Source organism: Enoplosus armatus, chromosome 2 (assembly GCF_043641665.1).
Source record: "Enoplosus armatus isolate fEnoArm2 chromosome 2, fEnoArm2.hap1, whole genome shotgun sequence".
NCBI classification, from domain to species: Eukaryota; Metazoa; Chordata; class Actinopteri; order Centrarchiformes; family Enoplosidae; genus Enoplosus; species Enoplosus armatus.
Window position 1 is genome coordinate 11098583 of NC_092181.1, and position 26673 is coordinate 11125255.

At 39.5% G+C, this 26673-nt stretch overlaps 1 protein-coding gene across 5 annotated transcripts in view; it reads right to left on the minus strand.

Annotated features, from left to right (window-relative positions):
* Nucleotides 1-7178: 7178 nt before the first annotated feature.
* Nucleotides 7179-26673, minus strand: part of prkcaa (protein kinase C, alpha, a) — a 137756-nt gene continuing 118261 nt past the window's right edge. For 4 of the 5 annotated variants that reach the window (XM_070917069.1, XM_070917052.1, XM_070917061.1 and 1 more), the window contains 3 exons: nt 26471-26578; nt 17776-17916; nt 7179-7431 (listed from right to left, as the gene is read on the minus strand). In XM_070917069.1, coding sequence (XP_070773170.1) covers nt 7267-7431; nt 17776-17916; nt 26471-26578 — 414 coding nt within the window. In that variant the 3' untranslated portion in view covers nt 7179-7266. Of the gene's footprint in view, nt 7432-11127; nt 11152-17775; nt 17917-26470; nt 26579-26673 lie in introns of all 5 variants that reach the window. The other variant, XM_070917077.1, reaches the window with a different exon arrangement.

Here is a 26673-nt window from a genome sequence, read left to right on the forward strand (position 1 = left end):
CACACATTTCATCATTGTATGCTGCTAAAGCAAACTTATTCTCTCTTCTGCTATTTTCTCCTCAGCTTTGACGATCAAACATAAAAGCCAGCAGCATAATTCAGGCTCCTCCAGGCTGAACACTTACAGCAAACGTAAACTTTCCTGGCTTCCTTCAGGTACTTGGGAAACACTGAGCCCTTGCTGTGCAAGGTGAAGTGAGAATTTCTTAAAAGCTTTAAAAGTTAAACACTATAATCCGCCCATGGGAATGGACTATGTAGAGAACAAAGCATGCCTCCTAGTTCGCTGTCACTGAACTTCAATATCTTCTCAGTGAAAGAGGAAAGTCATTTGTAGGTTTATGGTGCGATTAAGTGCAAAAAACCCTTCTGTAAATCAGGGTCTCTTGTCGACAAGAATGTGGACTAAATTTGGACACAATTTTGACTACATGCAGACTCAGAGGTATCATCATTTGTTCTTTTTCTTTCTTCATTTCTTTCTTCACATAATGCAAACATAAATCATTCAGTCACCTTCTGTAACACACCCTGGCCGAGTCATTATTCACAAAGACGGTAAAGTGTATCAGACTGTAACAATAATGCATCTGTTTTACTTAAGGCCAGAACGGCTCACATAACAAAGCAATATGGTCGTATATGACTAAGCTCTAGCAGCTTCATAACAGATGAAGTTATGCTGACGATGTGTGTGTATGTGTACGTGTGTGCATTTGTCTGTTTGTGTAATAGAGGGAGAACGAGAGAAACCAGTGGACTGAAACATATAGGTGTTAAACAAAAGCTCACACACCAGCTGGTTCCACAGCCAACATACTGCAGGGCTTTCTGTAATCACATGGCAGCTATGCATTGTATGAAAACACGTGAAGAAGAATAATTGTGCACAGTGTGTGTCTGCATTACAATAATAACCAGGAGAGAATAAATCCAGTTTATTTAATCTAATTAACAAATTGTAATTAAGTCTTAATTGGAATGACACATTTAGGTCAAGTACTTATGACATGCTCACTTGACATTAAAGAACAGTAGAGCAAGGAATAAAAGGTTGGTAACATAGCCTAAATACACCACAATGTGTTGTCAAACCTTACAAACTGCTTCCTATCACTCCGACCACTATTTAGGACATTGGCTGCCTGCCAGTAAGCAGATATAATGATTATGGTCCCTCATTTGAGAAAACATCACTAAGATAAATGAAAGCTATCCAGAGAGTTGGTAAGAACCTGAGGTATGATATGTATAGGTACTGGAGTTTTGTGACTAACAAGATTGAGGAGAGTCCAAAGTGGAGGAGAGGTCAAGGTTGGAGGAAATTAGTGGCAAACTTTTCAATGATCAATACAATAACTGGGTTTCTATGTGGGATTGGGTGAACACCTCACTGTGAATGCTAAGAGAATGCTTTCTTTACGTAATTTTGCCTTTTTTCTCCTTTTCTTTGACGATAACAGCTCATCTCTTTCTAAAATGAGCATACAGTACCTGTAAAACTCCACATTCTGTCTAGACAGTAGAAAAGCATATGCAACTTTGTTATGTACATCTTTTGAAAACAACGGGATGCTACTGTTTGAGGAAAAATAACAACAGACGTTACATTATAATCAATTGCTATAGGGAGGCACTGCAATTGACATGGCGGCTGCTTTTGTTTCATAAAAAAAAAGGTATTTAGTATGGTGACAATTGGGACATACACACTATCGACCAACCAGACCCACACAATGGTGCATTCAAACACCCACACCTATGAAAACAGGTAAAAACTCACAGACATGTCTACGACTCAACATACTGCCCTGAACATATTATGTCTTTTTTGTCAACATGCATACTACTACTGTAAGTGGCAACACGCACATGAACACACAGTGTATTCAGATGTGTTGAAATCAAGGGGAAGCCAGAGGAGGGTCTGCTCTTTTCTGCTAATGCAATGGTTGATATTGTGTGTTTATTATTTGAATTTCTTCAGTGACCTTGGGTTAACTAGAAAGCTAACTTTTGAATGAGAAAACTTGACGAATGATGTGTCACCATAACACCAATGAGACATCTCTCAAAATAGACCAACATGCACCTTTCCCAGTTAAAGGGGAAACAAATAATCTGCAGAAAACATCATTGGAAAGCCACATTATATGTTTTAATATAATATAATGTGTTCATTAACTTTTATAGTCACACGTGACATAAAAAACACTTGCAGAAGTATGGACCTCATTTTCCTTTTTTTATTTGCATTATCATACATTAGGTACAAATGACACAATCAATTACAAGGTAAGTAGCTCAGACTCATTTTAAACGTTTCAGGCTGACAAGGGAAGAAAACAAACATACACCATTTGCAAAATACAATATATTCTTTCTTTTACAGTCTATGTAGATATCTACTGTAAGTCATTTATGTACAAGGACAGGGGTGCTGAGATTATGAATGAACAAAGAGAGGAGAGTTAGAGACCATGTTACTGTATGGGTTAAGGAATAAGGCATTCCTGCACATCATTGATCCTGTGCTCTGTTCGGCCAAAAAGATGGCAGCTCACTTCAACTCTCTGATTTCACAACGAACAGGACACAGCGGAGAGTAATGACTAACTACAAAGAAATGAAGACGTTAAACAGGATTCTTCTAAAGCGAACAGGTTCCTTGAAGGAGTATTGTCAGAAATGCCAATTGAGAAATCATAACAGAGCTCTCTCTCAAAACCTTATATTTAAGATAAAATCTTCACATCAGAAAGTTTCTTCATTATTTTCTGGCCATCCTAATCCATTCGATCAAAAACAAAAAGGTGAGGACAAATAGAATGTAAACATTTGGCTAACTCCGCCATGGTGCACTGGGGGGGGGAGGGGTGGAATTGACTTGGCCCAGGCACTGAGGAAGGAGGAACGGGTAGAGTGAAAGAGGGCATACAAGAGACATCAAGAGAGGGATGGTTCAATGTGACGAGGCACAGGGGTTGTCCTTCAAACAAGCCATCATCATCATCATCATCATCATCATCATCATCATCATCATCATCTATCCTTTCATTCATTTAACTTCACCCCATCAATCACCTGGGCTCAATGTTCCTTCACTCCCCGAATATCATCCTCTGACATTGTCCATACGTATATCGATGAACTCACTACATTATTCAGTCGTTTATAGGCACAGGGAGGTAAAGGTAAAGCAAGCAGACACAGAAGGATGAGTCAAGTTGTAGTTTTGATGACTGTAAAGGTTATTGGCGTCATCAAACAACAAAGTGGGCTTAAAATTCTGATTTACAGACCAGATGATGGACCATTTATGTGACCAAAGCGTACAGAGCTTTATTCCTTTTACTTTTATTCACATTCATTCATTTGTGAAATGTGCTGAAACACTAAAATGACATAAAACAAAGTAAAAACTAGTGAGTAAATCAACTCAACTACTGGATTAAAAATACAGTAAGTGGAGTAAACATATGGAGTACAGAGTTTAGATGAGAGCAAGGACGATGAAGATTAGGAAGATGTACAGTATATCTGTTCAAGTTGGGAAAGGCACACAAGGGGAGAGTAAGTAATCTTTTTTTCCATGCCCTACACTGACTGTGACTTGACATTTTGAAAATATTTCTAAGAAGAAAGAAGACTGGGAAGCAAGTCATCAGAGAGTCTGTTAAAGGGATGAATCTAAACTATTAAGTCAGCACATACAGAGGTGCAAGATAGGCTCAGGCAAGGGCAAGACTGTTGCTGAGTAAACTCTGAGTATGTACAAGAAATATTTTCTCTCACTTCTGTGAAATTCACTGATGTTAAATCAAAAGCTCCAAAAGTTGAAATGTTTTTTTCAGACACAATTCGGCCCAAGGCTAGACAGGCAGGAAAATCTAGGACCGTGTGTGGTAAGTCATCTGTCAAACTGACTGTCATTGTAAATTGTACTGACACAATGTGCACTGGTATACTCATGGCGGCATGCTACCGTATATGTTATGTAGCCAACAGTGAACAGCAAGGGTGGCTTCAGGCAGGTCTCAGAAGTTGAGAGTCATCCGTGTGACTACAGCTAGTGCAACGCTGCTATTATCGGGTTCTGATGTTTTCCAGGTTTGGCACATGCAAAAGGTTATATACTACAGGAGACACGGTAGGAGAGCACAACTCTTAGAAAAACATGGAGAAAAATTACAGACGTTTCAATAGTTCCTATCTCTATCAGTCAGATACAAGTATCCTAATGTGATATATCCTTTGAAACATTCCTGAATTTCTTGAGCAGGAGCTAGAGAAATAAAACTGACAACACCGACAGCAACTGGCAACAGCAAAAGAAAAGAAAACAACAAAATAAACAAAGAATTTACAAAATGACAACAACACAACATTTAAGATTATAACATAAACCCCATTCATGAGACACTAGAGAGCGAGTGGTCCTACTGGTCTAGCAACGAGCAGTGCTTCTGAGTCACAACTCCCCGCAGATCTGGATTGAGTGTTCCACATCGCTCTGAACAGGTGAAAGCAAAAGGAACCAGGGGCCATAATGTATCAGCTTCTACAGAAATGAGCACTGATCTAGAACCAGGGACTACGTCTCAGGAAAGTCTTTTAAATAGTAGTTTTAAAAGTCTATTCTATGTTCTCTATCACCAGTGATCTGCATTATTTTGGTAAAATCACTGTTGTTCCTCACGCTAGCTTTCACACAGTTTACAAATCTGCCTGAGCATTAGGACTCCGGTGTTTCATTACTGTTGCAAGACTGTGCCATTGAATCTTGACTTTCTGTGCAGTAGAGTACCCTACAACCATCTCTTAAAGAGTCTAGCTGGTCTAAGATCAGCACTCTTACATTATCAGGCTGTGGTGTGTAATGGCCATGTTAAATCTGACCAATCTAGATCCGCGCTGTGATACTCCACCCTAAATCTATCTTTTGAGTATCAAACATTCACCTCCCATAGGCTTGACCAGACCTACAAACAAGCTGAAGGTGGGTTTGTAAGAGATTGTGTGTGAGGAGAGAGAGCGAAACTGTGTATTTTAGCAAAAATATGTGCGTTTGAAATAAACGGAGCATAAAGAGAAGAAGTGGATTATGATGCATGAGTGGTTTGAGACATTTTTCTGGACATTTTGACACTTTTTTTTCCAACAGTGAAAAGTGACTATTGGAATCCATTGTAGTCAACATGAATTTAAACTAACCATGGCCAATATTCTTCAAAAAGGATGAAACAGGTACAAACTTTAAAGACTACAAGGGGTGACTCGTACCTCTAGTTAGATTTTGAGTGGTGTATCACTTTGAGGTTGTAACTCTTAGGGGTTTTATACTCAGTAGCATGCAGCATTTAGCATATCACGTGCATGAATGATGCCTACCAACAGCATGCAGATACAGAAGGACACTCAACAGCCAGATGCGCATCCAAATCAACGCACAATTTGCGAAAAATCATTGAATATGAAGAAAGAAAGAAAAAAAAAAGACTTGGTAAATCTGCCAAAAACAAGTAGAACTGATATATTTCACAACTTGCTAAATCTGGACTCCATTAAAGACATCCAGCTGTTACAAAGTTGATCTGAACTGGGTTACTTTCTTGGTTGTTTAATCTTTTACACATACAAATATTGGTTTATATAATTAATGTAATAAAAGCACATTCAGGTGTTGGTATAAAAACTGTAACTTGCTATGCTCTTTTTAAATAACTCATGATTATTTACAAATGAGTTATGCACTGATACTAGATACATTAAAATATTAATCTGATCTAATGGAAAAATATGTATGAGATCACAAAAGAAGAGGAGAGTAAAAAGGAATCTACTTTTAAAGAAACAAAAAGGGATGCAAAATTTAAGTGATTTAACTCGTAATGATCATGTTGACGTTCTCCTGCTGAAGGACGAGTTTGTTCCCAGGACAACAAAGCATTGTCAGAAGAAATGCTGCTTTTGATTTGCAACTTCTGTACCCAAGAAACAAATGTGTTTATCTACGCCCAAGGGCATGATACTGTATGCAATATAACATTGCATGGTTAATACACAATGACATAACGTTATATTCTAAAAACAAACAACGGTTCATCAAAATGTACTGTTTCTGTTGAGACATTTATGACCAATGGGAGGCTTTGTAGTTACAGGCATAGCATGGGACAGAGACAGTGGTTAACACTGACTAGTGTTAAAACACAACAAACTGTAAACGTTTTAGGTTTGATTTTTTCGCAAGAATGTTTTGCCACTGCCCACATACTAAACTGATTGCTGTTTACTGTGTGTCCACATAGTGTCCACAAAATTATTGACAAGGGAAGTATACAATCTGTAGCTCAAGTAAGGGCTAGAAAATTGGTGTGTGGATGAGAAAGTGTGTGAAAGCAGTTAAGCTAAGTTAAGTTTTGACAAATTGGAACCAACCCCTGACACACTTTCATACCTATCTGTCTCACCTATTTGTGTTTTTACAGGCTGCATATTATTTAATGAGATAACTGTTCAGTTGATCTGCTACGCACACTGGAAGTTGAGACTCGTTAGAATCAAATTGTACTAAAACAGGATTTTACACCATCACCATGAGATTGAAGGAAAGAAATCTGTAAACATGATACAGGAAACATTGAATCACAAGGTGCTGTTTCAACGCCTGCACCACCTGTCCTTCATATTTGGCTATAGAGTCTACACTGCCTTTTTAAGGTCATCACATAATATCTATATTGTGATCATTATCCATATAGAAACAAATCGTGACCCACCAACTAGATCTGTAGATCATAATGTTTATCCATTGAGATTTGCAAGCACAGGCATCTTTTCCAGAATTAGTTAATCCAAGCCTTAAATGCTCCTTTAATATTCTCTCATCATATACTGGCATACTGTAGATAAATAAAGCCTGACACCCTTCTGTCCCAGTGCCTCCAGTTACGGTAAAGCTTCAATACAGATTGCAGCGGTAAGGAAGGGCGTCCTTGTCTACAGTACATGCTCATCGTTAGACTAAAGGAAATGATTTCTCATGATGGCCAAGAGCCAATCTAATCTATATAATCTATACTAGCAAATATATTGTACAGAACAAAATATGCATGCCCAAGAACGCTGCTTATGAATAAAACCAATACATAAAGGGTTATAGTGGGCCTTGATCAAGTTGTGGTCAGATGTTAGGTTGGCGGTTGGTTTAAGTGGGTGGCAGTGAGCAGGGAGGTTCTTCGGGGAGGTTTCCCCGTCCTTCTCATACGCTGTTAGTGAGCGACGGGTGTACAAACTGTGGGTTGATGAAAGAGAACCCTGAAAACTCGGCCTGGTCGATGTTGGCGATAACCAGCTCATCCGGAGGTGTGAGCTGGGGCTGGGTGCGCGTGAAGAACTTGTCAAAGTTCTCTGCTCCTTTGCCACACTGTAGAAAAGAGAGACAGAAGAAGGAGACGTTTAGACATGGGATATGCAAAACAATGTGAAGAGTGCAAACAGACCAACGAGACAGAACAGACATGAAAAACTTGGAGCGCTGGAAGAAGTGTGCGGCATGGCAACTTCTTGGAAATTTTCACAAATTAGCCCAAAAGCAGAGGACAAGCATGATCATCAACCATCATCGACCACTACCATTGTCACCACCATTCATGTGACTAAATAAAATCACACCGGGCTGGACACCTAGACAATGTGCATGGACAGTACAACAAGCAACATGTGTGAGTTCAACCTGTCGACTAATTCAAATGCATATTCACCGTGTCCCCTGGCCTGCACAAAAATGGAGAACATTTCCCACCTGATCCCCCACTTTTCCCACTGCTATATGCAGTAGGAAGTTAACAACATCAGATTACATGCTCTACATCTCATTCACCTGAATCACAATGCACCCTTCTGAATACCAAAGCAACGTTGGCGCAGCTGTGAACAGCAATCCAGTTCCCAGTAAACAAGGCCCAGGATTGATTCTATGAGAGGAAATTGTGTCAGGACCTCTGCAGCAAGGCGCACTGTGTTTACTCTGACCTCATAACCTCCTGTGATGCAGCTCCTTCATCTCGGCTCAGATGTGATATGTACGTACTTGTGTGCGTTTGACCCTCAGCTATCAAAGCTAATTATCTTCCAGAAGAACAAAATGATTCCTTGAACAAAAATAGCGACAGCATCAAGGTGCAACAAGGTCACAAAAGGGTTAATTAGTGTGTTCATAAGAGGGAGGCAAGCTGTCAGTATTTAACAGGAGACATCAAAAGTGTTTTCATGTTTGTATGATGAGAGGGTAATCAAATTTTGTGAAAGACATGGAAACGGATCATGTCACATGGCGGATGAGTTAGCACTTCAGAGAATCTCTCAGAAAAGGGAGGTCACATCTCGCAACATGCACATGACCTCTTGCCATTTTGTTGCTGTAGTGATATTCTCCCTAACTGAAATAAAATCATGTATGGCCACAGTATAGCTTTCAAGATAAAAACAAATGTAGTTTAAACAGTGATATTGCAGGTTAAGTATTATTATATTACTTATTTTTTGCTAAAGAAGTGGTCCTGTTTCACACAGCACGCAGGTTTTTCTCATTCTTGTGCCCCATTCTGTATTTTGGAGACTCGCCTGAAAAGGAGAGGTGCAGTACATGCTGTTTTTGTAACAATCAAGTAACACAGTGCAATTTTGAGGTCATGTGAGATTACTGAGATTTGCATTTGCATGACTTATTTTCTCAAACCAGAGCAAAAGAACATATTGCAAGGCTCACTCATCTCACATGCTATTTTAATTGCTTTACCAAGCACACATTACCAGATCCTGTTGAAAAACTACACCAATGTAATGTAGTGCTTTTTGTCTCATAATCATTTCCAACACTAGGCAGGCAATGTCTATGAGATCAGAGAACATGAAAACCAGCTGTTTCATCTCCTTCCAAGCTAATCTAATTTATGGTGCTGTATATTTGCTTGCAGTGATGCTGCGCCTGCCACTCAACGCCATCGGTATCCTTTAAGGATTAGCTTTTGTGGAGGATCTGCTCCAGGAGTGTACCCTCTAACACAAAATAGGTACTCCTACCATTCTTTTAAAGGAGAAGAAACAAGATGATATCATGATGTCAGCCCCAACCACACCCAGTAATGTGTCATACACATCTAACCCTGTTTCAAATTGCACAATCACCAGCACTGTACTTTCAACTTTTGCACCTCACATATTTACCAAAAATGTGTCAACCTGGCCTTTGACTTCTTTCTTGTAAATAGAAAGCTTAAAGTATCAATACTTAATGTTCCGTCAATCACTTTACACCTCGAATCAAATTGAGATGTTGTTATTACAGAACGGCAGAGACAATAGATTACTCGGTCCATGAAGAGTTTCTTTCTCTTTTAAGTTATTCTTCAGTCTTTACTTGAGGAAAACCATGACGAAATGAGGGAGAGAGCATACAAAAGAAAGAGTGAGTGAGTAAGAAAGAGAGAGGACTGTACATAACATCCTTCTCTATCCTCATCCACCTGTCCACCTACACACTGGGCACACCTACATGGATGCATGCATTCGTAAACACACACAATCATACACCCAAACACATGCACGCACATACACATACACATATACTGCACTGCTAGGACCCAGTGCACCACTTGATAAGCATTCATGTTCCCTCTGGAGCTACTGTTCTGCAGCTGGCTGTGAGTATAACTGACTCTGTGAATCCAAATGCCACGGGGCTCTAACACAGGACTTGAATAGAAAGAAAGGAGGATGGCAGCCATAGCACTTTTGGCACTGTTGTCATAGAAATAAATGCTGGTGCATTAAACTCAAAGGGTTGTTGTGACTGTACAAGGCAATATCTCACCAAACATTACATCAGAGTTTCAGGTACTATCCACAAACAGTATGAAGCATTGCAAAAGTAACATATTGAACAGGCAGCTTTCAGGCAGGCAGATTATAACGTTACTCAATGATTTGCCTTTTCTGTCCCGTGATTGTTGCCTAAGGCTTACTCTAGAAACATAAACAAGACAGGAAGGTTAATTCGTTTAACGTTTTGACAATGATAGATCTGGTGGATCTGGACACCATTCTTTAGTCTTTTTTTTTTTTTTTTTTAACAATCTCGCCAAAATAAATCAGATTATCGTGTGGGAGGTGTCCTGCTGAGCTAATGTGTTATTTTCAATTAATTTTTAATAGTAGCTGTGGTTTCTTTAGATAGGACTGACAACTGAATATTAAAGCCTGTTAAACTTTTCCAGGACAAGACAAATTTATCACCATATATCACTAATATCACTAGTATATCACCTGTTTACTGCTTCAAAACAACCCAGCAGACAGAAATCTCCTACATCAAAACATCCCTCCCCTTTCTGGATGATAAATGCTGTTACTACTGACTGACACAAGTTTTGATCAAGTTTAGGACCCGTATCCCCCAGTGGGATTTACTGGAGATCCACATTGCAATGCCACCAGGAACAGGCACTACCACGGTCCACTGATCCACAGCTTAAGATGATTTGTTTTGGAGGAAAGTGTGAAAAGAAGGACATTTTTATAGATGCCATTGTACATCACTTCCTAATTTATTCAGTCGCTTCCAATCAGTTTTAATTGTTGGTATTTGACTCCACAACCAACTGTGACCTGGCTTTGAAACTCTTGACTCATTTGTGACTAATAGACGTTATCCACTGCTGCCCTACATTCACAGACAAGACATCATATTTAAGTGTGTATGTGTATGTTTGTGTTTGTGTTATGTGTGTTTAGGAATGTCTGTCTGTCTGTCTGAGTTTGTCAAGCAAACACACTGTGGCACACAGGTACGGACATTTCTATTTTTATTTTCTTGACACACGTGGGGCGATTTAATGGAAGTGAACACAGCAGAACATTAAAAAGCCTCATGTCCTTCCATACTATTGTCACTGACAGGTGACACTTGCTCCAAGCCAGAACCGCCCAGTCAGAGTGGATAGCAGGCAGGACACACACTTCAAGATAGGGAGAAAATGTGGCTCTTGTGTGTGTGTTGTCTCTGAATGTACTCTCTCTCTTTCCCACACAGCCTGATGGGTAATCGCCTGCATCCTTTAACTGCTGTGTCTCTCTGTATACTTGTCTTCTTCAATCCATCACTGACCAATCCGTCGCTCAAGTGAAGCAACATATTTTTCACTCTGACCTCCACTGACAATAGCCAGCATCAAGACGTCCCTCTCTGGATCAGTCGCTCCTTGTGACAAAAGGCCTCTGCTCTCAAGCGATGTTCCTACCAGTGTGCACGCAGAGCATATGCAGGATGAAGCTTCAGCTGCCAAACTAAAAGTGACGAATATTTGGAAAAATTTGACAAACACACTTCATTTATCCTGGTCCGTGTCTTCTTTCAACATAATGGATGTAGGACTTTAGATTTGCAACAGTGGTTAGCATGTTCCTATGCTGAATAATTTCTAAATTAAAAAAAGAAATCAGTTTTCTATGAAACAGCACACATCACTAATAAAGGACCTTAAAGAGACTAGAAACTATATCTCATGAGCTTCTCCCATAAGATAAATGAAGCTCAAAAGATCAGCTCGACAAGAACAAAAGGAGAAAATTAGGTTATGAACTGTGGTTATGAAAATCCGTGCCACTGCCTTTGTGACATTTCTGGAAACATAAACTTGCCCTTTCGGAGAAAGCAGAGGGCTGGTCTTACGTCTCCTATTTCTCATTGTGTGATTCAGCCAGCCAAACCCTTATGGCGTGAGACCAAAGCTATTATGCTGTTGATACATCTTCCCATACACGGTGACATAGTGTCCTACATGGGTTTTTGACCTACTTTCTCTCATCTTTAATCTCCCTGCCTCTCTCTCTCATGCACATATACAGACGCGCACGCCTCTGCACTCAAGCATATTAAAAGAACATTCAGCTACTTAGGATGGTAAATGAGCGCCTACCTCCATTAAGAGTTGTGCCATGACTCTCTCGTTTTCTCTACCTCCCTCTCCCTGAAGCCACTGGCATGGGAAGCTATCTGTTCTTGTCATAATCTCCTGAACATTTTGCTTTGTTTTGATTGATTTTTAGCTTGTCATTAGCAGACAACTTAATTCTTAAAATTCCTGAGTGTGGAAGTAACACATTGTAATGCAGTAGTACAGTACAGTACATTTTTAAAAATTATTTTCATGAATGTGTAATGTGACTAAATTACAAAGCAGAGTTGGATCGATGGGTTATTGGTGCAGAAAGGTAAAGATAAAACACAATCTTACATGACCACTTGTGCTTTGGCTATTCACATGCTCCAAAGAATTGGACATTTAAGTCATAGATAAGCTGTTCAGAACATCTTCGGCCTTCTTTTAACCCACTTTTACAACTACAAACTCCTGCAGCTGTAAAATTTCATTCTGGAAAAATTTTTCATATCATAAATTCATATTAAATTCGACTTTGTAAACAAACCTCTAAGCAATTACAAATTGGACCTTTAATATATAAACCTAAATGCATCTGACTCTGCATCTGTTGAAATATAAACCACAGATTTTATGGAAAATGTGATAGAAATTAGGAAACAAATAAAAAAACATATTCAAAAAATAAATACATAAACTGAAAATGCTCCCTCATATGTCCCGTAAGCAAAAAGGGGAAAGGCAGACATGCTCAGTCAAGTTGCAACAGTCTGTGATTCTCATTTTCTTACAGCTACAGTGAGTCACAACTCATCCATATTGCCATAATTTTCTGGGTGTGTGTGTGCATGTGACTGTGTGCGTGTGAGTGTCCATGTATCCCATCAGGCATGCACATCCCTTCCTTGGACACTGTTCCAAGACTTCTGTGCAGTGACTAAGTTCTCCCACTCTTTCTTGCCCTCTCTCCCTCCCTTCATTCACCGCTCCCATCACTATCAATCAGCAATTTCCTATTTGACCTACTTTTTCCATCCTTCTCCCCTCCCTTCAGCTATAAAGGCGATTGTGGCCATCCACAAGTGGGAATAAAACATGTGGACATCAAGTGTGCCGTACTCACAAAGAAATTAGCCTGATTTCATACCTCGCTGGATGTGGCTGGCATTTAATCATGTGCTTGTTTTGTTACTTGCGGTAGTGACAGCATCCAGCACTATAAATATGGGTCAACCCTAACTGAGCCTGCCCTGACACTCCCTCTACCACACAGACTGTGTCCTCCGTGCCGTCTGAAGCCCCGGTCCTACAGATACAGATGGTTTGAATCTCTCGGCTGGGTGCAGCCGGTGTATTGATTGCAATTCCACAGCTGTCACAGGCGGATGAAGTGAGATTGAGGGGGAATAGATGCGCAAGGTGAAAGGAGGAGGAGTGGATTAGAGAGGCAGGGTTAGACCTGGTGAGGGGTGAGAGGGAGGTGTATAATGGTGGTAATGGACTCACAGACAGCGCTGTATTACATGGCATAGTGAGATGGACATGATGGATCGTTACAGAGCAGGTTATGGTGGTTACAGGGATCATAAACAATGTTTCCTTACTCTCTTTCCACCTCTCTCATCTTTCACCCTTATCTGCATCTAAAACCAGACCCATGCAAGCATGCACTGTGCAAAGGACATGCACGTTTGCATGCATCCACCTCCCTGCAAATTTCAGTGTGGACAAATATACAAGCACAGAAGCTTTCCTCTCTTTCTCTCTCTCCGGTATTGATTTCCCCTCCTACACACATATGCAGCAAATAGACACAGAGACGAGGCGGACATGCAAGGAAATCTTCCTCCCCTGCTTTTCTCAATCTCTGTTTACCCTCACTTTCTTTAACCTTCCCACACACATACATTTACTCACACATACATACACACACAAAGCACACACAGCATTTCCAGGACACCCAGCAAATCCACTCAGCGGGAGACTACATGGACAAAGAGGTCAGGATTCACCTTATTAGAGGAACCGGAGCCCTTGAGGGTTGAAACAGAAGAGAACTACAATATTTAAACTGAATATGTAAGGGACACACACAAGACACTGAGTGACCTACTTCATCTCTGTTGCCTTTTGCGTGGTGTTCTTTTGTTGTTGTTGTTAAATAAATGCAGTTTATAATAACTCTGTTAGTTAGTCTGTGAGTCTGTGTGTGTATGTATATATATATGAAGGAGAATGATAGAAAGACACAGGGAGTAAGAGTGTGTGCTCTACATGACCATGTGTACTCTCAAGAGATTTCAAAGTTACCCCTTACTGTGCAGCAAAATGCAAGCTATATGAGATATGCACTCATAATAAATGGATGTAACATGAATTATACATTGAGATGAGAGGCTTTGGAATTACTTATGGCCCATATAAACCATGCATACAAACAAGTGTCATGTCAAGGCCCTTTTAGATCTCACATCAGGTTGACTCAATGTCATGTTTAATGTAACGATTCTGTTCATTGAGCAAATTATTTATTTTATCATGTTTTTATATAATGCTGGTGTAGTCCTGACTTTGGTTTTGCTGTCAGTGTGGAAACACTTAAAACTCCTGACATTCATCAATTATCTTGGAGTGTGTAGTAGACTACACTGACGGTATAACTTCCCTAACTTGAGATACATCCCTGGCACTGTCAGCCACTCTTAATGGGAGCGTTACAAGGGACTGCAGTCAGGTTACATCAGCTATCTCGACATACCTGAATATATCCTGTATAATGCAGTCACCTTCTTATAGTGAGGCCTACTGTAATAACAGGTCTCATATGTAGCAAATAACAACATTCATTTACTATAAATTTACTAACACATTGGAGTGCCAACAACGTGCCTCCTGCATATGTGCTGGTGTTGTTGGTGTGTGTATGTGTAATTCTTATGCAATAACAGTGGGATCATTTTATACTGCAGCCCCCCATCACACTGCACAGGATAAGCAGGTACACGAAATGAATGGATGGATGGATGGTTGACACACATCAACAGCAACTGTAAATGGTAGGGTATGTAATTACAGTGCATCAGATGTTTCACTAATACAAGAAAAGTGTTGAAATACATTATAAGGCACCATCAACAGCAAGGATAATTTACCATAAAAGCGAGACTATATAATATAGTGACGTCCTAATACCCACCACTATCGACAATTGAACTCTGCTAATAGTTGCCATTACTCTGTCTACCTACGCCGAGGCTGAGGGACTAAACTCTGACAACATTTTGAAAAAAATGTTATCAATTTACTGAAAGAAAAGATATTTTTCCACTTACGTCTTGTAACTATGGAGTTAGTTTTGGTTTTATTTGCTAAGGTTTTGAGATACCTACCTGAGACTTTAGTTGCCGTGGTGACAGCTTTAAACTGCACTTTCGCAGCTACAGAATTTCAAACTACAACCGCAAGACAAACCATCTTTGCTCTTTTGTCTTCTTTTTCACAGAGGTATTAAATAATCATTATCGTATTAAATCTTCAGTAAATCATCCTAGAATTATTAGAAAAGATACATTTTTGGAAAATTTGTTTTAGTTCAGTGGGTTTAAAAAGTACAACATTATGGTCTGAAATATGTTCTCTTAACTTTGTTGCATGTCCTCTCCTGAATTTTCCCACTATGTCCGCTGTCAACTCCTACGGGACACTAAAAGTGCATATTCCATGTGGAGTCAACATCCAAGACGACGAATCATGAAATCATGTCACAGAAAACCTGATGGAAAATGAAATTCTCTACCAAAGTGAAATATCACTTTATGTATTTGAAAACCAGTTTTCGCAACCCATTTTCTTTCAGGTACACTTTTTACTCAAGTCTGACAGTTTTCGACAGCTGGCTGCAAAAGAAAAGACTTCAAAACACTGTCCTGACAGAAACACGCTTGGTTTGGAGACTGTAGCAATACAATACTTATGAAAATGAGCAGCAATGAGGACAGTGTGTGTGTGTGTGTGTGTGTGTGTGCGTGTGTGTGTGTGTGATGGTGTTTTTTGGGGGTGGTGGTCCTTGGAAACATTTCAGCAGTTCAGATTTAGGAAAAAGCTTTTTTAAGCCCTTACAGTCAAACCAAGATCCACCATCAACTACAGAGAGGTAAAGACAGGAAATGTTTTTATGTAAATCTCATTTTAAGCATCTCATTGATATTCCAAAAAGTTGGTTTTGAACGCATTATATAACTTGTAACTAACTTAGTCTGGATTTATGCACCAACTGTTTAATTTTACTTGAACACTGTTTACTTGACATATTGCACACTGAATACCTAACACTGTACTGTGTGTGTTGTTTAAACTTTCATCATGTGTGAATATGCATCCCCTTAATGTTAGTAAAGGTGGACCAAAAGGGTCCATTCTGTCCTCTTTTATTCACCATATACATATATATATATATATATATATATATATATATATATATATATATATAAACAATATCATCTCACCCACCCTAAATGTGTGATGTACATTTTTATGCAGATGACACTATTTTATATACCACTGGCTCTTCTCTTAATCTGGGCATTACAAATCTACAGTCTGCTTTTGATACATTTCAGATCTCTCTCATCAAACCTAAGCTTGTTTTAAATACTGCAAAACTAAATGTATGCTAAGAACACATAAAACATCTTGCCATTACAGATTTGTCTTGTAGTGATGAGCACATCTGTTGTTGTTTAGATGCATACAGCTCAGAAAGTTGTATTTGTTTACTTGTCTTGCTTATCTGTATTGTGTTGCATGCACTGGTATGTGACACACACTAGTCTGAGAAGCAATAATAAATCAGTTCAAATCAATTTTATATCAATGAGTCACTGGCACATTAATACTAAATTAAAAGTAGAATTTCTGTAGACATACAAGAGTGCTGTCAAGAATAGCATTTATCATTGTGATGAATTTGAGGGGAGATTGTTGATTGCTTTATGGCACAAAGTGAGGATGTTGGATGGCATAAAATAATAACATGGTATTGTTGTTCCAGTAAAAGCAAAGTTTTCAGAGTTTCTAAAAATGTCAGATAATGAGCTGAGTGAAAAGCCAAAGGAAACACAACCTACGTAAAGCCATCGAGAAAACAAACCCGGACCAACCAATGGCAATGAGGCAAAGGAAAAACAAAGTGTGCTGATTTTGTGCATCAAGGTGCATGGTGCAAAGTGCAGTCAAGTGGTACTTTTGTGACTGTAGACGTTGCTGGATTGCCAGTACTCAGGTGTAAATCTAAATGTGGTGCAAATTTGCAGATGAATGTGCGTTTTCATCCATTAATGTTATGCAAATATTAGGAGTTGGGTGCATCAAGATAAACATTTGGTGGTCCAGTTCCATTAAACCATCGCAGAATAAGAGGGCAGAAAGAGATGACGTAATTAAAAGAGCGCCAGTCAAACCTTGAAAAACTATTTAGAAAACGTGATGGAAATATAACATTTGTGCTTGTTTCATGTATTCATTTGAGGAGGTTTACAGTCTTCTCATCAGCCCACACAGATTACTAAGGCTATTTTTCATCCACCATGCACCATTGCACCACGCACCTATATTAAAATAGAGTCCAACATTTCCTTTATGACAAAAACAGACAAGTGTAATGGGAAATGTGGACTTATTTACTTAATGTGAGAGAGGCTACCAATCATCTTGACCTTGGTTACAGTAATTATACCAAGTGGTATCACACTTAATTACACTAGGAAGTATAAATTAAATCCTAATGAAGTTCTTTGCCCTCTGTAAAAGCGTGTGTTCACAGTACTTACCACTTTGGGCTTGAAGGGCGGCTGTATCTCCCTGTTCTGGAGGCGTTCCCAGTCGATGCGTCTGAAGAAGGCGTGTTCTCTGATGTCCCTCTCTCCCTCAGTGCCGCAGCCCAGACGCTTGGACGGGTGCTTGGTCATCAACTGCTCATAGTCAGAAACAAAAAGGAGGACAGGGAGTTAGAACAAAGAGACTATAAATTGTGCTGTCACACACAATCACAGTGGAGATTCTTCTTATACCCATATCGTATAGGATTTGCTGTTGTGAAACACGTGTGAAATGCATGATTCACCGGTTTTTCATTGGTTTCCACAACTTCAAAGGAAAGAAAAAACATTTTTCTTTCTTCAATTTCTAAAGTAAATGGGGAACACATTCCCTTTCAGCATTACAGAATACAGAATAAAGTATGCAGATTTTAATTTCACAGATCACGGAAAAACAATGAATATCAGCATTTGGCTGTATCCCTCTCAGAAGTGGCCAGTGTTAGCGCATCAGTAAAACTCTCACTTTGTTGTCTCCCGCTCCTGTGTTCTTTCACTGATGTGTTTTGTGATGTGATTCCACCTCTTTTCCAGGTCAGTAAACGATAGCTAAACAGATGGGTCTAAAAAAGAGTGATATAATAGTCTTTTTTTCTTCCTCTCCTTCTGCTTGTTCTGCCGTTAGAGAACTGCTGCCACTGCAGACAACAGGAGGACACAGTTTGCACTTTGTTAAAAAAGCAAACCAAGATAATAAAAAAAGCAATCACAGGAAACATAACCAACAACAAAATCTGTCCTTGTTAAATCATGTAGGAGCCAACTGGTTACTTTAACATAAATGTCCAAATAATGTGTAAAAAAAACATTTGTGTTTAATGTTTATTTGTTAAGCTTACAGTTAGTGAGCCTTTACTTGCTGATTGCACTGAACAGAATACAAGTTGGCCTGGAGGAGGAAACAAACAGGCCTGTTCATAATTTTAAATGCATTAAAGCAATTCTTATTCATAATGGAATATAATCGCTGACTGGCTGCTGTGTGTATATGGAATTCCACCAGTCACACTATTTACATAAATATTTTGAATTACCACTCCCGCCTCAGTGCAGTGATTTGTCCTGACTGAATTGCTAAGGAAGGGAAAGAAGATGGAGACGGACAGAAAGCCTGGCGGGTTTCAGTTTTGACAGTCCAAGGACAAAATGACTTATTCATGCACTGGAATCTGAAATGGAACTGGGTGTTTTGTTTGACTGAGCTAGTTTAAATGCTTAAATAGGCTATCTTCCTGGCTCTGGTATCATGTGCAGTGTATGTCTTCTAGGAGAAAGTACATACATGCGTGCATACACAGAAAACACACACATACAAGCATGCAAGAGCAGCACCTCCAGTTAAATCCCTAATCTGTGATGCACACCTTCACATGCAGCTCAGTCACCTTGGCAGTTATATGACATGTTTAGCAATCACGCTCTGTGTGTTTTATTGTTCTTACGCAGAAGGAACCAATGTTAAATTATCTTACTACAGCCTCTGACCAAAGGCAGGTATGCACTTTTAGTCTTACACTTGCCTGTCAGCCAGGTTGCATTACATTACTCAATATTTGATTTCTAGTAAACTTGAAACAAGAACAGAAGATTGATACCACTCTCATGTCAGCAGTGGGTTAGCTCAGCTTAGCATAAGTAATGGAAACAGGCGGAAACAACACGTAACATTAACATCTTCTCATTTCTCTGACTCTCCGCAAGAGAGATAATATCTTCACTAGTTAAAACATATACAGAATTCTGATGAAGAAGATGTACTGTATACTGTAAGACCAGACAAAATAGTATTTGTTCCTTGTGTGTGCTGTTTAGTCTGCACCTAGTCTGAGGGTGCTGAAACCTCATCATGAACTCTGTGTGAAAACACCAGCGGGAATAATGAGGAAAGATGGATACACACAGCATCAATACACACCTTCTGCTTCACATTTAACTGCAAGACAGTGTTGGCTGAGAAAGCATGTTGGATAATGTGAAATCAAATCACGTCACAAAACATCCACCATTCTCTAATCTAACAGAGCTACTGACAAAAAAAACAGCTGTATGGCTGCTTGTGGAAACACTTGGAACGGCACTGTTCCACACCGGTTATGTAAAGCAGTCCCCTGGCTTTTGTTACGTTCACTGATTGATTTAATTGACTCACATTTAACACTATTCAAATATTACTTTCTAAAATATCACCACCTCTTATTAGTGTTGGGCTATGTGTTCATGATTTTTTTTAGCATCCAAATTGATGACCATTTGTTTCTTTTTCTCCTTAACGCAGACGCACACATATACACGCACTAGCTGTGGCAGGCCCTTTTTGAGGACATGCTGACAGCCATTCAGGGTGAAAGTGTGCTGTCCATAGTATGCCCTGGATACAACACAATATACAGTAAAATATTATACTAATGAATCTTTTTCTCTGAAAGAACAGGGAATCTCACAAGGGCTTGAACTTGTCTTCACATATAAAGCGAAACTTTCTGCAGTAAGATTATTCCTTGTTCTCCTATAAGTTGTTGTTTCATAAATGAGAAAATAAGGACAGAAAAGTGTGGAATTACAGACAAATTAAGTGAAAAAATATATTACTGCACTGGCAGATTTTCCTTTGTTTAACTCGACAACATTAGATGCTAAAATGGCAAACTTCTGTCAGTAATTTCTACTTGCAGTAGCCCAGCTTTCCTGCAAGCTCCTTTGACATACGGGCCGTGAGGGCCACATCTGAACTAGCAGAGTGCATCCAGCTGGCAGAGTACATCAGACAGCTGTTGACGAGGAAGAAAAAGTCATTTGCAGCTCTCTGTCTGTTCACAGGACTGTCACTGAGGGTGAGAAAGCATCCTGCTGCAAACACATGGCTGTCACCATTGAAATGACACACCTTACACATTGAAATGTCCTTGAAACTGACTGACTGCTGGCCCGCAACCATGTCAATCAAACACTCAAGCTTTTTTTCTAAAACTCTTGAGTCCTTGAATTACTTTGCTATAGAGAGCGTGATGGATAATTATCTCCTGAAAAAGGAAAATGTGGTGTTGACACTTCATGGACAACATTTGTCTGTAAACTGTTCTGCATTCAAATCTCAGTGGCTCCAACATGTCATGAACTGTCAGCAAAAGGTTTAGTGTGTACATAACTTGTACATCAAATCATTATATATTTGATGGGATGGGAGGGGAGAGCGAGACAACAAGAGAATGAGAGTGATGAAGTAAAAGAGAAAGCAGATGGGGTCTCTAAGTCAGCAGGGAGTCTGGCCAGGTAAAACTGTGTGATTCAGTACATCAAGGCTTTGAAAACAGACACACCATCATCATCATCATCACCATCATCATCATCATCATCATCCCAGTGATGACCCCAATTAGTTTTCTGCAGTCTGAGAGAACGGGGGGATCCACTGAGGCAAAATCTGAGCCACTCTTGTGTAAATAATAAATGTGCTTAAATCTTACCTTCTCTTCTGACAATACAGAAACAGAAAACTGACTGCCCCATTGGGATTTAGTTGAGGATATTATGCAGTGTTCAGAGATATTGAGGCACTAGCTATCCCATGTTTTTTTTTATCGGGATGCTTTTGCCACAGAGCTCAAGAAATCTCATCACTGATATATACCTCTACGTCATAATTCACACAACAAATGCATTTTTTATGTATATCTATCTCACTCTCATTATTTTCTAGTGATCACAATGAACTGCAATAGCATTCAAAAGGGCAACCTTTATGTAGCACCCCATTACTTAGATGAATGTGTATCTACATCTGTGACCTATTTAAAATATAATGACCTGTACAGTATATATGGGCTTGCTAAGAATAGAGGTTATCTGTATGAAGAGTTGCACAATAAAAACTCCACCAGCATAATGAAGTTTGCATACAACAGATATATACCGTATAGTTTGTGTCCTTCTGAGTTACTCTTGGCATCCTCAGCTACTATTATCCACCGCTGTATTAGCATCACTTTACAAAAAATCTGTTCTTCCCTCCAACAGCACCTCTCCTGTCCTGCTCCCTGCCCATTTTGCTCTCGTATTCTCCTCCTCGTCCTACCCCTCTTTATCTCTCTCTAACCACTCTTTCTCTTATTTCTCTTGTTTGTTTTTTTTCTTCCCTCCCATCTCTCCCTTTTGTGGGTCAGGCTGCTGGCAAGCACTATGTATCCATTAAGAGGAAATGCTGCAGCCAAGCCAAACAAGGGTTGAGACAGGGACTTGGGCTGAGACCAGGGCACACACACAAACGCACATGCACACACACAGCTAAAAAAATGAAGAAGGAAGAAAACGATGGGAAAAGGAAAGGGGGGGACAAAGAGAAACAAGTGGAGTTGAGGAAGGGACAAGGAGACAAAGCGTGTTATTGCACAGCTCATTGAATTTGCACTGCCTCTGGACAGAAATATAACTGCCACTTTCACTATTAAATTCTGTGTATGTACGCACATACACAAATGTGTGCTTTTCTGTAACCTTTGTGAGTATTTCTGGACATTTCAAGAAAAGCGAGGCTTATATACACATGCTTTATAATCTTTGTGTCATACAGCCTTATCTTCAAGGGGCTAAAGAAAGCACTGCTGCCAGGAACTGAACCTGAGTCTCTGCTGCTTCTAACATGAAGAATGTGTCGAAAATAATTCTCATCTTTCACTCATCAAATAGTCCTTAGGTGAACTCCATGTCATCAGCGACTGTGGCAGCTGCCAAAATTCATCCATATTTCATGTACATCAGCTACCTTGAGGATGAGCATGTATTGGCATACAAATGTGTCTTTCTGCCTTCTGAGGAGTACATACAAAGTGCAAATGAAGGTCATACTAACAGAGGTTAAAGAGTAAATAAGTGCACAATTCCTACATGTGATTTTTGCCTTTATTCTGCGAGGCAGTAAAGTGGGGCACACTGCAAATATCATTGAATCCGTTAGGTGGTATCCAAAAAACATCCAAACATAAAGAGTAATGTTTTTTCTTTGTTCCTTCTTCTTTCATCTGCTTTCAAAACATTCTGTTGTTGACATAAAATGAGACAAACAGTTAGTATGTCCCAGTATTTTCCTGCTTGACTTGCACTGACCCACTGTACTGTTCAGTTCCCTCTGTCTCTGGAGATCCAGCAGCCACTTACCCATGGTGGCAGAAACAGCATCCCAGGAGCCTGTTGAGTGTAACTACTCCTCTGTTGTTACAGGGATCGGCTATCTCTAATGAAAAACAATCTTATCTTGCAACTCAGAAGGCAGACCTGTTACCAGTCCTGGGTAACACATCTCAACGGATCAGTATAATTAATTAAAAATGTTGCGCTACAACAATAAATGCTAAACCACACATCTATTTTGAATTTGCCCATTAATATCAGACAACTATATTTGTGTTAATTTTGACATGTGCACAAACTGCAGACTAAAGATATGGAGGGATAAGTTGAGAAGGTGATGGGAGGAAAACATTCTTGATCCAAAAGAGTGAAAAATCTCCCTTAGCAATTATATCAATTCTGGCAAAAACCTACATTTGAATAATGCAGTGGGTGCTTTTGTTCAGAAACTGGTCTGACTTAAGACAGCTCACTCTGTTAGTGAGTGATCATAACTTTACTACTGCATGAGTGTAAAATATACTGACCGATTGCTTAAACAAATGACACATTGTGGTGAATCTCACTGCCCAGGGAACATATGGAGATGATATTTACTTAACAAATTTATATATACAGTGCTTAACAAATTTATTAGACCACCACCCAGTGTAAGGTGTTTGCCACCACTGCCCTAAATTAACAGTATTGCTGATTACCAAAATATTTTATGTTTCTGTAATGGTTAATCCACCAGTATGTGCAAGCCAAGCTCTTTAATCAAAATGATATATTTAATGCTAAAATATAATTATTGTTGTTATCCATGAATTCTCAAATTTACTGTTTTACAAAAAAGCAGAAAAAAATAGTAAAGCACATTATTATTTTTTGATTGAGATGCCAAATTACAGTTATTTACTTGCATTCCTCAACAGAAAAATTTGTTTTGTGGTTGCAAGAATGCAAGTTATCAGGGCCAAAGGAGGTCATACAAAATATTAAGATTTTTGGTTAATATATGTGAATAAGGACTATTTAGTTGTTCCAGTTTGTTATTTGCCTAATAAATAACAATACAATTTTTAGTTTGAAACAAGTTTTTGACAGATTTCTAAAATATTTGTGTTTTCTCATTTTTATGACAGGTGGTCTAATAAATTTGTTCAGCACTGTATATACAGTCATGGAAAAAATTATTAGACCACCCTTGTTTTCTTCAATTTCTTGTTCATTTTAATGCCTGGTACCACTAAAGGTACATTTGTTTGGACAAATATAATGATAACAACAAAAATAGCTCATAAGAGTTTAATTTAAGAGCTGATATCTAGCCATTTTCCATGGTTTTCTTGATAATAACCAAAATCACTTAAGTTCTTACATCAATAGCTATGGCATTGTACTGCCAAAAACAGTGCTTTTAGGCATTCCATGTTTTCTTTTCTGTCTGTTTTAGTCACATGATACACACAGGAGTTAGTACTTGATTGCATAACCATTGTTTTTGATGACTGCAGCCATGCGTCTTGGCATGCTCTCCACCAGCTTCTGACATTGTTCTGCTGTCACAGCAGCCCATTCCTGTTGCACAAATTCAAACAAATTTGCTTTGTTTTTGGGCTTGTGGTTCTCCATTTTGAGTTTGATGATTTTCCACAGGTTTTCCATTGGATTTAGATCTGGTGATTGAGCAGGCCAAGGCATGGTTCGAATGTTCTGGTTCTCCATCCAGGCTTTAACTGACCTTGCCGTGTGGCAAGGGGCATTGTCTTGTTGGAAAATCCAGTCATTCGAGGCAGGAAAGAGTTTTCCAGCTGATGGAAGAAGACTGTTTTCAAGAGTAGCCCTGTACATGACCTGGTTCATTCGCCCTTCACACAATTGCATTTGCCCTGTTCCACCCATACTGAAACAACCCCAGATCATCACTGATCCACCCCCATGTTTTACTGTAGGGGCAAGACAGTCTGGTTTGTAGGCTTCTCCAGGCTTCCTCCTAACCAGTAAGTTGGCTGGAGTGGGCATCAACTCAAAATTGGATTCATCACTGAAGAGAACCTTAGCCCAATCATCAACAGTCCGATCCCTAGCAAAGAGTAACCGGGCCTTCCTCTGCCTTTCATTGATGAAGGGCTTCTTCCGTGCCCTGTGTGACTTCAGACCAGCTTCAAGAAGTCGGTTTCGAACTGTCCTTGCCGAACAAGTCACATTTCTCGACAGTGCCCACTCATTTTTAAGGTCCCTGGAGGTCTGACGACGATTCCTGACACAGGAACGGATGAGTGCACGGTCATCTCGTGGGGTAGAAAGACGTTTCCTACCTCGACCAGCTAGCAATTTGGTAGTACCATGTTGGGCTTGTTTTTTCTTGATGTAATGAACGGCTGTCTTGGAGATCTTCAGTTTTTTGGCTACCTGTCTCTCACTCATGCCAATTTCCAGCAGTGCCAAGATGGCTGCCTTTGTGGCTTCACATAATTCTTTTGTTTTAGGCATTATGTGAGAGCTGACAACTTCTGAGTTGTGCTACGGCTTGAATGTAAGCAGGAAACCACTCCAGGCCTTTGCATGTGCAGTGCTGCTTATGACATGAAATGGCCTCTTATATACCCTGGGAATACAATTAAGCTTAAGCATGTCAAATAGGACATAAAGTATTATGTAATCAGCTGCATTTTTTGTCGTGTTCATTGTATTCTTCAGGTAATATACCTTTAGTGGTACCAGGCATTAAAATGAACAAGAAATTGAAGAAAACAAGGGTGGTCTAATAATTTTTTCCATGACTGTATATTTTAGTTTACAGAACAAGCTTTGTAAAATGGCTACAAAGCATCAGCAATAAACCTTTAAAACAAAAAGCTCATCAAGCTACTGTGCCAAACAGACAGTCATGCTCGTGTGGAATACATCGGATGACCTGATAGGTTTCCCTTTAATGTTTTAATAATGTAAATGTCAAAGACACAGGAACTGAGCGGGAAGAGGAGAGGGAACTTGTAGATGAGTTCCCACACAGTATCTAAAAAAGCCTACACTTCGTTCTTACAGCGGATAGAGCTAGACTTCTCATATGTTAGCTCTAACTCCGGAAAGCTAAGAAAAGCCCTACAGCAGTCTGTGACGCAGCCTGTCAGTTTTCCTCCCTACAGTTGAACTAACAGGAAGAGCATGTAGCCCTCTTACAAGAAGTTCAATTATTTTGGCTTCAGTGAAGAGTGTAAAAGACACAGAGCTTAAAATGCTTATTTACAGGAGTTTCAACCCAGGTGGGAAAAGCTTGTGGGGGGAAACAGTCCCAGTTAAACAGGACAACAGACTGAAGATTTCATATCAGATGGTTTAAGTGCATTTTTCTGAATGTGTAAAACAGAAAAAGCTAATCAGAAAAAACTGTCTCACTGACAGTCAGTACAATGTTAACCATTTATGAATACCAAATAGATTCACCGATCATTATGTTTATGGCTTTTGCTTCGCCACAAAAACTGGTTCATAAAGGCAAAAGGTTTTTCATTGATGGCAAAGAACATCCACTCACCCCTTTGCAGATGGAGACAGCTTCTTTGGACAGGGACTTGGGGTAGGACACGTTGTGCTCCATAATGGATTGGAACAGCTCATCTTCATCCTCGCCGTCAAACGGAGGCTGGGGGTGGAGAGACATAATTTTGAGAGGGCTGTTGGTGTTTCATCCATTATCACATAGTGGATGAATAAACTGTTGCTGTTCCCTTGACAACC